This window comes from Entelurus aequoreus, linkage group LG02, assembly GCF_033978785.1.
Source record: "Entelurus aequoreus isolate RoL-2023_Sb linkage group LG02, RoL_Eaeq_v1.1, whole genome shotgun sequence".
NCBI lineage: Eukaryota > Metazoa > Chordata > Actinopteri > Syngnathiformes > Syngnathidae > Entelurus > Entelurus aequoreus.
In genome coordinates this window covers 88,594,410-88,607,991 of record NC_084732.1, presented here as the reverse complement: position 1 = coordinate 88,607,991, position 13,582 = coordinate 88,594,410, and the positions used below count along the sequence as shown (strand labels likewise).

At 36.0% G+C, this 13,582-nt stretch overlaps 1 protein-coding gene across 1 annotated transcript in view; it reads right to left on the bottom strand.

Annotated features, from left to right (window-relative positions):
• Positions 1-7,953: 7,953 nt before the first annotated feature.
• LOC133640382 (anoctamin-1-like) overlaps positions 7,954-13,582 on the bottom strand; it is a 195,273-nt gene continuing 189,644 nt past the window's right edge. The window contains exon 27 of the mRNA XM_062033774.1: positions 7,954-11,051. Coding sequence (XP_061889758.1) covers positions 10,839-11,051 — 213 coding nt within the window. The 3' untranslated portion in view covers positions 7,954-10,838. The remainder of the gene's footprint in view (positions 11,052-13,582) is intronic.

Here is a 13,582-nt window from a genome sequence, read left to right as displayed (position 1 = left end):
GGCATAGTAAGGCTAAGTTAGCATCTAGCTTGGCATTAGTGTGGTTGAACAGTTATTCTCGGTCTGTAGAGTGTGCTAGTAGTAGGTGCTTGCTAAGTCCAGTAAAATAATAGATATATGGAAAATTACATGTTTAAATATCAATAAATAAATACGGATTGTGGGACATTGAAACATTGTTTAATTCATCATTCATTTATATGTCTAGTATACTTTTTTTTGGTACAGCCTTGTTGCTTATCTGATCCATCCAGTTTCTGTGTGGAAGTTGAGACAAACACACACGCACGAACATCATAGATTAGGACACATTGTAACTTTGAATTAATAGTTTTACAACAAATAAATTAATAATATTGAATTTAAATTTGATAAAGATAAATTGATCATACATTGACATTTTAATTTTTTTTAGGAATAAACACACAATAAAATAAAAGTTAAATTTATATTCTAATACATCTAAGGGCATCTGTGAAACATAGAGTCTGAAGAAGTACAGATAAGAGCCACTCAGCGCCATTGTCAAAACAAAATGTAGAGAAGCGTTAAACAAATTCTAATCAGAAGGAAGACAGACCAAAATATGAGAACTTAAGTAAACAGACAGCAAGTAAACCAGAAATAATAATGTAAATAAATAACAAAGAAAGCAAATTTCTATGTGACATTGGTGCATGTAGAATTACAAATAGAGAATAAAACTAAATGGAAATAACTGTCTGCAAGATGAGCATGACATCATGAATTGTGCTCGGGTTAGTAATAGATAGATAGATAGACAGATAAAACGTTATTGATTCCTTCAGGAGAGTTCCCTCAGGAAGAATAAGTAAAAAGTAAACAGTAACTAATAAGGGTATAAATGGAAACAGAATAGAAAAATATTACAAGGAGAATAAAAATATAACAGTAAAATAAGAGAAACTAGGCATTAACGACCATGATATAAAAAAGTATTGCACTGTTATTGTTTTGCATTCCCTGTCATCCTAGCCCCCCCAAAGAGGAGTTGTACAGTGTAATGATGTATGAGACAAAGGATTTTTTATAGGCTAAACCAGTAGTTCTCAAACGAGGAGATGGTGTTTCCGCCCGGACAAAAAAGGGAGGTACTTGAAGGTATGCCAAGGGGTACCTGAGATTTTAAATATTTTAAAATAGCGACAATTCAAAATCCTTTATAAATATAATTATAGAAGAATAATTCTTCAACAAAATAAATATTTAGAATTAAGTTCACGAACCCAGATGGATCTTTATTACAATATCCAAAGAAGGTTGATGATTGATTATATGTATAGAAATCTTTATTATAATTTAATCACTTGTTTAATTTTTAAAAAATGCTTAGTTATTCTCATTTTTTTGTTTGTCCAAATAAGTCAAGTAAGACCACAACAAATGAGCAATATGGTGCACTGTTATACAATTTAATAAATCAGAAAATAATGACATTATGCTGTATTTTATTTATTTATTTTACTGGGAAAAAAGGTTGAAAACCACTGCCCTAAATCATATCTAAAGCTAAAATTATTTTATAAGACTGATTATTTTGGATTATTGTGTTTGTATTGTGAGAGAAAGAGAGAAAGTGAGAGAGAGAGGAAGAGAGAGCAGGTGAAAAAACAGATTGAGGGTGAAGAGGATGGTTTGAGAAAATATGGGAAAAGGATGTTTATAACCTTACGTTATGTGAATGGTTTCTAGGAGAACAGAAAATAGAAACATTGTGTGAAGTGTAAGGAAGAGATGGATACAGGATGTTGTTTGTAAAGGAAAACGAAAGTGAAGAAAAGATGAGAAAGTGACAAATGAAGGTATTCGTAAATGGTATGCTGTTGATTGTGGTTAGTTGCAAATTTGTTTAATTGTTTGTTTAGTTGTTTGAGTGAAAGGGGAAGAAATCAATAGGAATAATTACATGCAAAATGGAATAAAACTATGAGTGCGATAGATAATGAATGAATAGATGAAATAAGTTTATTTTGGTCATATAATCAACCATCAACCAATTTGTGTGAGCAGTTTAACAGTAAATTAGACATATTAACAATCATACACATTTACACACAGCAAAGAAAAGAAAAATAATGACCGAAAAAAGAATAGGCAGAAGCCAAAGCTTATATTGGCCTATGATATACAATTACTAAACATTAAATTACCTGGAACATCAACGTTAAAAGATGAAAGTAATTGTTACTATATTTTATAATGTTCAAAAAACTTTACCTTTCAAGGGTCTCCAAAACCATAACAAAAAACTACATGTGTTCAGCTCATCACTGAGGATGGTACATTATTTAACTCCTAAAACTGAAATACATTTGTGTTTTTATTTTATTTTACTTGACCTATTTAAAAAATCAATATCCCCCGTAAATGATAGTGTCTCCTCTTAATGTAAACAAGCTAAGAATACAAACTGGAAGGCTGTTGTTCTTTACTTGGAAACATAATTGCCATTGTTTTAAAATTAAATTATCTGAACATTTAACACATTATGACTTATAAAAAATAGATTGGTATGATCATAACAATAATGCTTTGTGTAATATTGAAATGAGCCTTTTAATTTTAAGTATTGGGTCTATATTTCTTCTATAAACATTTCCCCAAACTTCAAAACAATATTACATATGGAAAAATAAATGAATAATATAACATGTGCAGACATTGCTTAATCAGCATGTGTTTTACTTTATACCGAATAGCAATGGATTTGGATATTTTTCTTTAATATGTTCAATATGCGGCTTCCAACATATTAATGATCAATTACTATTCTCAAGAATGTAGTTCATATACTCTGTCAATTTCCACTTGATTCAACTTTAATTTGTGTTTCACAATTTGACTTTGCACCCTGGACAGGTCGCCACCTCATCACAGGGCCAACACAGATAGATAGACAGACAACATTCACACACTAGGGCAAATTTAGTCTTATTAATTTCTACATATTGAGATCTATTACTTAAAATAACTACTTAACCACTGTTGTGAAACACCTTTCTAATTTATGGGAGTATTGGGATAGGATTGAGGAAGATGTCTGCTGTGGTGGTGGTTAGTTTGGAAATTAATTTAATAAAAGTAACTTTAAAGTGCAGTCTGACATTTTAGTTTGGAGTAATTTATAGTTTTATTTAGACATTGCAGTACACCATACTTCCGGATGTTGAGCTAGAAGAGGATAATGGCATGACAGAATAAAGTTAGAGTTAAAGTTGGGGTGCCAGTGATTGTCACACACACACTGGGTGTGGTGGAATTTGTCCTCTGCATTTGGCCCATCCCCCGTGATTGCCCCTGGGAGGTGGGGGAATCGTTTTTGGTGATTTGGCTCCCAAATTTTTTGTAGTCTTTGGTATGACTCGACCGGGGTTTTGAGCTTGCGACCTGCCGATCTCAGGGCGGACACTCTAACCACTAGGCCACTGAGATGAAGTAGGCAAACCAAATCTCAACAGCTTTCGGTTAGCTATAGATTTTGAGAGTATAATGCGAATAACTATAACTTTACAGCTGTTTGCTGTGAATAGTGTTGAATAATAATTACAAATAACAGCCTACATTAGTAATTAGAATAAGAGCCGATATGTAAAGTTAAAAAAAAAAAAAAGAGGAGAAGTGTGATTAGGCATGGCGCTTAGAGCATGGCCTTGTGTGTTTGCTATGACTAAGTTGGATAACCAGTCGGAGACAGGCAAGGCAAGGCGGGGCAGCTTTGTTTGTGTGGCGTTTTTCATGCAACAAAGTGAAATGAAAGAAAATAAAAGCAAAATGAAAATGCAGACAATAAAAATAAACACAGTGCGGACGTTAAAAGTTAAAAGATTAAAATATTTAGCTGAAAGATAAGGAGAAACGTGAATAAAAACATTCCTTTGTTTTGGAGAATATCACGTACAGCGGGAGGTCAGAGTGCAAGCATGACAGCTTGCTCGCGCCTACTGATAGACAAATGATAGTTTAAATTAATTTACACATAATCTTTAAGTGAATTAAAAGGGTACTTAAATACGCATGAAATAGTACGTACAATCTTTGAATTAAGGTTTTTGATTAGCAATTAATGGGATAGTTAATACTGTAATTTTAAAACGTGATATGCAAATTGAACTAACCGAGAGGATATGAAAACGATGGGTGTACATGTTTTGAGTTCCAAATTCTGGAGGAAAAAAAACCTCAACAAAACGTAAAACCATACAGACGGACTTGGGTGGTAGCCACGGTTGTGCTAGGTCAAGCGAGGGTGGAAAGGATATGCAGCCGGGGGACTGCCAGCTTCTCTGAACAAGACAAGCTCCAAGGTGTAGCCAGAACATGCTCACAAAAAATACAGGTGTGACAGCAGGACGAACAGCAGGATACAAACAGACCCCTGCTGGACATAAGTGTCAACGGACAATGGTCAACACAATCTTTGAAGCATTCCTTTGTGGTCAACCTGCACACACCTTGTAATGACCTGCTTACGAACTGTGCCCTGACAATTCAATACAGCACAGAAGGAACTTCCTGATGTTGCCTGACAGCACGACATCAGCGGACAACTAATAGGGACGCCTCCCAGGAACGAATGGAAGACGGGGACTGCTCCAACTGTCCTAGCGCTGGCTGACGGAGGTGCGTCCGTGTGCCCTGCCACCCAAACCGCCAAAGTGTATGATCACCAATTAGACGACTCATAATAGGAGCCTTTTGACTCTTATATATGGTGGGACTCAAGGTATGGCCGCTCATGTGAACTATCCTTACAACAATTAGAATGGTGTAAGATGGACAACTAATGACCCACATTGTTCCCTCTGTCCTGCCTACGAAACCAAAAAATTTAGGTCAAATGATAAAACAGGGCGTAGCTGCCGCTGATTGAACCGATACGCAAATACCACATTTTCAATTATTTCGGTTGTCTGTTAAAAACATAGCTATTGGTTGCAATTTGGACACTCCTGCTGTAGGCTACAAGGAGCTAGCAGCTACACAACAGCTGAGCTAAAACAAAATTTAAGCATATCAAATAATTGTAGTTGCTTATTACATACACAAAGTCGCTTAGAGACAGAAGTCTGTAGAAAGTATTCAGTAACAAACGTGTCCGCATTATTAAACTTTCTACCACAGGAAACATACTGAACAAATCCAGCAGTTACTGTCAGACTCTAATCTGGGATACCTTGTCTATCAGAGACATGGTTAAAACACACAACAACTTTCGTTCTAATTAATGTCCCGGGGGACAAGATTACAGAAAAGACAGATCGAGTGACAAAGGGGGGATGAATTATGATTTATGAAAGGGAAAACATTAAAAGTAGATCAATTTGAGTATGTTGAAATTAAAATCACATTTTCCTCAGAAATGTATTTCAAGGTAATTGTAGTATACCGACCGACCACAGCTAAAGACATTTTTCTTGATTCATTTTCAGACATCCTCAAACAGCATAGTATGAAAGAAGTAACGTCATGGAGGACGTTAATCTGGACTGGTTAAATAAAACACGTAGAAAGAAACTTAAAGATATTATAAACGGCTTCTATATGATACAAATGATAAGCAGCCCTACTAGAATTACAATTGGATGACAAAAATTAAAGAGAACATCTGTAAATACACGAATACAAAACCAGAAAGAAGAGTGCTAAAATAAAAATACCATTGGATTCTAATAAAGACATGAGGACTCAGCTCTCATAAGAGCAATTAAAACAGGTCTAAATACAGATCGTATGATTTAAAAGTTTGGAGGAACAAAGTTACAATGTTTATGCGGAAGTCTAAGGCTGACTTTCACTTAGAAGTAATCAAAGTTGCAAAAGGGAACATTAGAAAGTTATGGAAAACCAGATACAAACTTACGGAAAGACAGCAAACAAGAAACAACACTATAACATTAAATATCAATGGCGCTACTATCGCAGACAGTCTGGACATAAGTAATAATTTTAATGAACATTTCATCCAGTCTGTACAAACCCTGAATAAAGAGTCCCTCAAAATCAGTGCAAATAATTGTCATTTATTCAGGATGGACTAATTTTAGAATTAACAAATGAAACAAAGTTAAACAAAATCTTCACTGCATTATCAGACTCACGATCTAGAGATATATATATGGGTTGGACACTATCTTCCTAAAAACATATAAGGATTGTATTATTGCTCGTATAACAACGATTGATAAATAAATCAATAACGGAAAACACTTTCCCTACCACGTCGAGAAACTGCTACTATAATTAAACCCATAAAGCAGGAAATAAAGAAGACCAGAACATGTACAGACCAATTAGCCTTCTCCACGTTATAACAAAAGGAATAGAAAATTTGAAATTAAAAAAGTGGCTTTGGAGCAATCAAGGCTGCTCAGACGGTCACTAAGAGGGGCATTATGTTGACACATCAATTTAATGAGTATTATATTTATCTATGAGAGCATTTTTGTTGTAAATTGTGAGGTATGGCTGTTAAAATCTTGGTTGTTTTTACGAATAATGACAGATGTGAACAAGAGCATGTATTGTCTTTGTGTGATGATGTAAATAAGGTGTGGTTTTATTGTATATTAAGTATGGTTCCATGAAGGGGCATTTGGTGACTTTTCTTATAATTGATTACATGCTACAGTATGATTATTTTTGATTAATTATTGATTACTATGAATGTATATATTTATTATGATTAATTAGTGTCATAATTTTATTGCTTGATTTTTGGATCCCTTTAATTTAGGTAGCCAGGGACTGCAGATGGAAAGTAGCTATTTAGAAATAATCTGGTACAGAACATATCTGTTTCTGAACTTAATGTTTATGTGCATTGTCCCATCATAGATAGACTAAATTAAATACAACTATTTAGTGAATTATTGAGGCCACAATAATTCAGTAGGTGTTGTAAAATATCAAAGTACTATTGCAAAAGCGAACAGTGACCTCAAACATGACCTGTCCTCCGCCTCTGTTCTTGTTGCACTTGACTATCAGCTGTCTTTTCTTTTTATTGGATGTTTCTGAAACTACTATTACTACTACTACTACTACTATTACTATTACTACGACTAACACTGTCCCTGTGAGAGGGACAGAGGGGGGAGGTGAGTTTGGATTGGGTCAAGTTTGAGCGTGTTGAGGTTTTATTTAATCGATATGATCAATCAAGGCATAAAGGAACGTAATGATTTAGATTGACAATTGCAGTGGTTGGCGAAAGCAACCCCAACCTCAAAGGAGGGTGCCAATTCAGTAATTAAATGTTTTGTGAATGATCTAACACTAACCCAAAAAGATTAGGTCAAACAACGGCACCTATTTTGAGAAAACAGGTTAATATTCTTCAGTCACAAGATCAGCACTTCTCAGGACCAGCAGCTTCCTAGGAAGGTGGAAAGACCATGAGACCAAAATGGTAAGTTTGCAAAATGTAGAATTTGTGTGCCAGTTCCTCTGTGCAGATTTGAGGATGAAAGCAGCCACTCCAGATTCCCTTGCACTCGCTAAGAGGTGCACGGTCAAAGCCGATCCAGGACCAACACCCGATACCTGACTGGAAGGAACTGAGAGGAGAGACAACACCTTGCCAGCGATGACGAGAACGACTAAGGTTGCCAGCCAATATGTGTCCGTCGGGATTCCAGCAGCTGTGGAAGGAGGCCCTGAAGCAAGCCGAGGGCCTGGACCAAAGCCCCACGCCCCATACTCTGCCCCAGCCTTCCCCAAAGCCCCCACAGCTCCAACTTTTTCTCAGCTTTTCCCTAATTTCAGCCAGCACGGACATGCCATTGCACAGTCGGCCCAATGGACTGAACCACAGGGAGAGACAGAGACAGACTGTTTGAGTGGATCTCTTTCTTCACCAGGGCAGCCGAAAGCCCAACGAGGTGTTGGCAGGCCACCAGCCTGAGGCACCACCGAGCCATCTATACGAGCTCTAATCGAACATGGACTCATACGAAATTCAGTTGTGTGTTCAAAATCAATTGATAATTAACAATATTGGTAACTACATTCATTGCAAATGCCGGGAAAAATATTTTTGCAAATGTCTTACAGTCATAAGTCTATATACATTCATCTATTTATGTTCATGATCAAAGTATTTGTTATTCCTTTACTAAATCAAAGGGTAGGCCACTAATTGTGTTCTGTGAGATGGTTTTACTGCAGGCTGGTAACAGCGATCGCTCTGAAGGAGGGTCATAGACGGAATTTTTGCCTCGTATAAAAACATTGAGGTTTTTGTAGTAGAATTTCTGACCTTTGACCTATATTGCATGTCTAATGGGAATGTACGCTCATTTGATTTCTTTCCTATTCTGTGCCAGTGGGACAAAAGTGAATGTTAAGTCGTGCCAACCTGTCTACAGAATGTGTTGACTGTCTAAAGGATTCGAGTTGTTATGGAACAGATAGGGAAAAGATAAAAGACAATGACGCACTCGATAAGGAACGATGACGCACAAAAGACATATAAAAAATGGCAGAAGACCGGAACTAGAGAGTGATTTTGGCTTGTGTGTGTCTTGTTTGCTCCGGGGGGTGACATGTGGTCTGTCTGCACGGCCAACTTAATTCAACCTGCACTTCTGATAATGGGTAAATAAATTTGTTGTACTAAACTACTTTTGTTGCCTGTTTAAGCTTCGGACAATCCACTACACAAATAATGAAAAACTAACTCAAATAAATTGCTTTTAAATTCAAACAAAAATAATTACCACAACATATTCTTTAAAACAGTACAATAAAGCACATTTCCAACAAAATAAAACACAATCAAAAATAGGCCAGAGCAGAGAGACTCATTCAGAGTTGAATTTCATTGATTGGAAGGACCACGTGGACAGACTTTTCTCCCTGAGAATACCAATACGTTTGGATTTAAATCAGATTGCATTGTTTTTGCTGATGTTTTTGTTTGTTTGACGAATAAAAGTAACAATTCATTTTGACAATACAAATTCTACAAGTAGGAAGTATGATTATACATTTGACTTTAACTAACCGAAAATGAGCACTGTGCTTTGTGCGACTTTAAGTCAGTTGTTGTCATGTGACAGTCATGTGATTATCCCATGTATAAACACATGTGAAGGAGATAGCTCTATTCTAAAAGCTAATTTATTGTAATATTCTTAGTGCTATTTTACCAAATGCTAGCATAGTGTTATAATGTTCGCATTTTAGCCATTCTTATGTTAGAATGCATATACTGTATCTATCTTCATGTAAAATAGCAATGGAATTGCCGTAACACTTTCCGTACTTAAAGACTCTGCTATGGGCTAGCATGGAAACTTTAAAGGGGAACTGCAATTTTTTTGGAATGTTTGCCTATTTTTCACATAATGCCATTTTTTTTTCATGCATTCTAAATATGCAATCAAAAGTCCGCTTAGAATGGAGCCTATATGGGAGTCGCTCTATTTTGCCTATAAAAGCCCTTAAAAACATCCAAACACCTCCATTAAGGTTTTATATACATGCTGTAATTATATGTGTAATGTAGTAAGCGGCACATTATTAGTAACATAACATTTTTACGTATTTTTATAATTTTAAGCATACCCGCATTAATTTAAAAAACGCAAAAAAAGCAGACTTTTATTTACTTCTATTTACAAATTATAATGCATTAAAAAAATACATTGGTCGTCAAGTTTTTCATAATGCTTGCAAACGATAGGCAAAATTCCCAAAAAAGTGCAGTTACCCTTTGAGCGTGTTAGCATTTCAGCCATTTTCCTTATGTTAAATAGCATTTAACAACTTTATAGGACATAAACTCACCATACAATTGCATTAGCACTTTTGGTACTTAATGTTATCTTGCTAGGTGCTTTCACGCTGTTAACATTTTAGCCATTTTACTCATTATGTCTTGATGCAAATTGACCATGAAACTGCCTTAGCACTTTTTGTACTTAGTGCTATCTTGCTGAGTGCTAGCATGCTGAATGTAAAATGTTCAACATTTTAGTCATTCTCAATTTACAGGAAATAGTTTATATTCCTACATATGACAAATGAAACTCATTATAGATCTGCTTTAGCCCTTTTGGTACTTAGTGCCATATTAACAGTTGCTAACATAACATTCACCTAATGTCTTTTATGTTAAAGAGGTTCATTTAGCCTACTAATGTGTATTTATAAATAGTTGATTTATATAGGCTAGTAAGGTAAAGTTTTGTACCTGACAAGTTTCGGCTATCTTGCTTCTGCAGCCTTCCTCAGAGGTGTCACGTGATGTTAGTGTGACGTCATCTGTGACGTGTTATATGTACTTGTATGGTACAAAACTTTATGTGTACTTGTCAGGTACAAAACTTTACCTTACTAGCCTATATAAATCAACTATTTATAAATTCACCTAATGTCATTTACCAACATCTCATTAGACAAAATCACTAATGAACACAAAAACAACATTTCTACAGAAGGCCTGACATGACATTAATTATGAGTATTTCAGAACCCACCCCCCACCATTGCCAGAAATGTGTTTCATGAGGTCTGTGGTATATCCCTCATCATTTTACCTCATTTTAGTTTCTGTATGAGTTCAGAAAGAAAAAGTGTACATTGAAAAAAAAAAAATACTAACTCTAAAATGATGACGACTAATGTGAACATATTAAAGTTACAGGTCTTTACAACAAATAATCCCCAAAACTGTCTTTATTAAGGTATAACAATTCTAGCTACTGTTGAAAGTACTCAGAATGTAACCTTTAAATGTATCATTTTAATTCTAATTCGTTAAAGAGATGTGTGCTTATTTTTCAATAAAAATGTACTGCTTACAGTGGAGTAATTTATGTTTTACTACGTGCGCGTTGTAGGCTCTTGTTGGGCGATGCACAACTGTTCGGTTTTTGACTGTTTCGCAGGGCAAGCTTCCTTCCTTGCTCTTTCTTCATGAACAGCTCCACCATCATGACTTTTTCCTTGTGGATCTGCAGGCTGATGTCCTTTGGTATGTCTGCGATCAACCAATCGATGAAGTCACTCATGACTATCACCACATTCTGTGAGGAAACAAAAATGGAAAGCATCAGTATACTGACAGAGACTATCCCTAAATATACCAAAATGTATACACAGTGTTTGATGTATTGATGCTAAAAATGGATGAGGCTCAATAAAATAATTTGAAAGTACAGGTGATGGGTGATAAACATTGCCAAGAAAAATATCAGCACAAGCAATGACAACTATAACTACGAACTCAAGTATAAGTATTGTGGGCGTTCTGATAATCAGCATATACTGTAACCCTCAACTGCCCAGAGCTTTACGGCTCTTCGAACGAGTCAACAAGGCTCACAGGAGTGATGAAAGATGAGCTGATGTGGACATTAAGTGTCATGTTTACGCCCGACCTGTTGCTGGTCTAGTGATGTTCCCAGCCTTTCTGTTGGGGCAGGATTAGATATTCTTACCCTCTTCGAACTCTGTAGAGAAGCCTTTAGTTGGTAGCAAATGTTCCAGGGACGTTTAGAGGCGGCTGTAATAAAGGCTGAGCTTTTTTCATACTCATGTTAGGTCGCGTCCATAATCTTGCATTATTTTAGAGTAGTTTTGTGTTTTTATGTATATCTAACACGTTTCTGTCGAGCAAGCTAGTTTGGTCAAATGCAGTGATGTTCAAAACACTTGAGTTACTGACTAAAAGTAAATGTGTGCTGTGTAGGGCTGCAACTAACGATTATTTTGATAGTCGATTAGTCAACGATTAGTCAACTAATCGGATAATAAATCGTAAATATATTTAATGGCTCTAATTTTTCCATCAACTTATAAATGCAGTTTAGGTTATTTTAGGCATGTGCTTACTTACAACAAAGATGACTAATTAATTCATCCATCCACCCATCCAATTTCTACTGCTTGTCCCTCTCGGGGTCGCATTCATAATTATACTGTAACTGTGCTGCTCATTGGGCTGTTACAAAAATGTAAATGACTAATACAATGTTGTCCATTTAAAAGAAGGGAAAGGCGAAGTGCTAAAAAACTATTAACCTTGTTTATGTATTAAAAATCAGTTAAAATAGTAGCAATGAAAACAAACAACAAAACACAATTTGGTGATGTTTAAAAAGCTGCACACTGGTATATTGAATATTGATCAACTCTTGGCAGTTTTAGCACTCTAAGACTCAAAGTGTATCATTATGTATTTGATTAATTCTTAAAAGGTTGGCTATTTATAGATTGTATTTTTAATCTTATGATACTTCCACATTGGTGCCTGTCTGTCTCTGTGTGTGTGTGTGTGTGTGCGTGTTCTGGCAATGCTTACTTAAGGGGGATGTCACTGTGTTTACAAAGTCACCTTTAGGGGATCTTTGACGGTATTGGGACAACAAAACAGGTCCCCTAAGGGGAAACCTTTTTAAATAATAGTCAGATCCATTCTGAAGATGCCTAAGTGATTTTTAAGCTTTGGCCTATAGAACATGTTTACTGGTTAGTTTGAGTGTGAGACATTTGCACAGCAGCCCCCTCATCGGGCTGTAGCTGGTACTGCACTCGCTGTTCTGCTCATATCCCTTCCGTGATTAGTTAATCACTTCCACCTGGTCCCCATAACGAAGGAGGTTTGTCTGCAGGAGATGTCGGCTGATGAGATACGAAAATAAGATGTTTAATCCAAAAGGTAAGTACATATTTCTTATAAATGGAGGTTATTGACTATCATTTGTACAAGAACAATTTGTTCATAACCAAGTTAAGCCAAAAAATTAGGTAAGCTGGTTACGTCTTGTGAGTTAGCATAGCACGATAACTAATTCGACCTGATTCGCTGGAGAAGCTAAGCTAAGCTAAGTATGGCTCGGAAAATAAGCATGTTTTATCAATATATATTTATATATTTTACTACAAAGAGTTAAGGATGTATTTTTTGGGGGGCGCCTTAGAGAAACTTTACCAACAGGTGCATTTAATTAAGAACATCAGCCTTGCTCCTAAAACCTTTTGAATCACTTTGTGTTGCTTTTTTTTGTCATTTGGACTGGAACTTATATATTTTACTACAAAAAAATAAGGATGTATTTTTTGGGGGGCACCTTAGCGAAATTTTACCAACAGGTGCATTGAATTAAGAATATCAGCCTTGCTCCTAGAAACCTTTTGAATCACTTTGTGTAAATGTTCTGTTTTTGCATTGCGCATTATTATGGTACACTCTTTTAGTGTATTTACGGTAATTCCCAGCATGCATTGCTCTATGCGCGGGCTCCGGTGTTTTGGTCTGTTATGTGAACGGCAGTGGCCGGTTTGTTATTGTGTTCCCTCAGTAAAGTATACGTATACAAAGAAGAAGGTTGTCATCATTGAGTTATCAATGGTAGCAGAGGATGTCTAACAACGCTAACTACAGAGTCCCTCCTGCGTTTGAAGAAAAGAAGTCATATGAGAGCTGGAAAAATGAGGTTGAAATGTGGATACGTGTTACCGATCTGGATAAGGAGAAACAAGCATTAGCTGTTGCTCTCTCACTGAGGGGGAGAGCTAGAGATACAGCTTTGGAAATACCTGCAGATGATTTGAA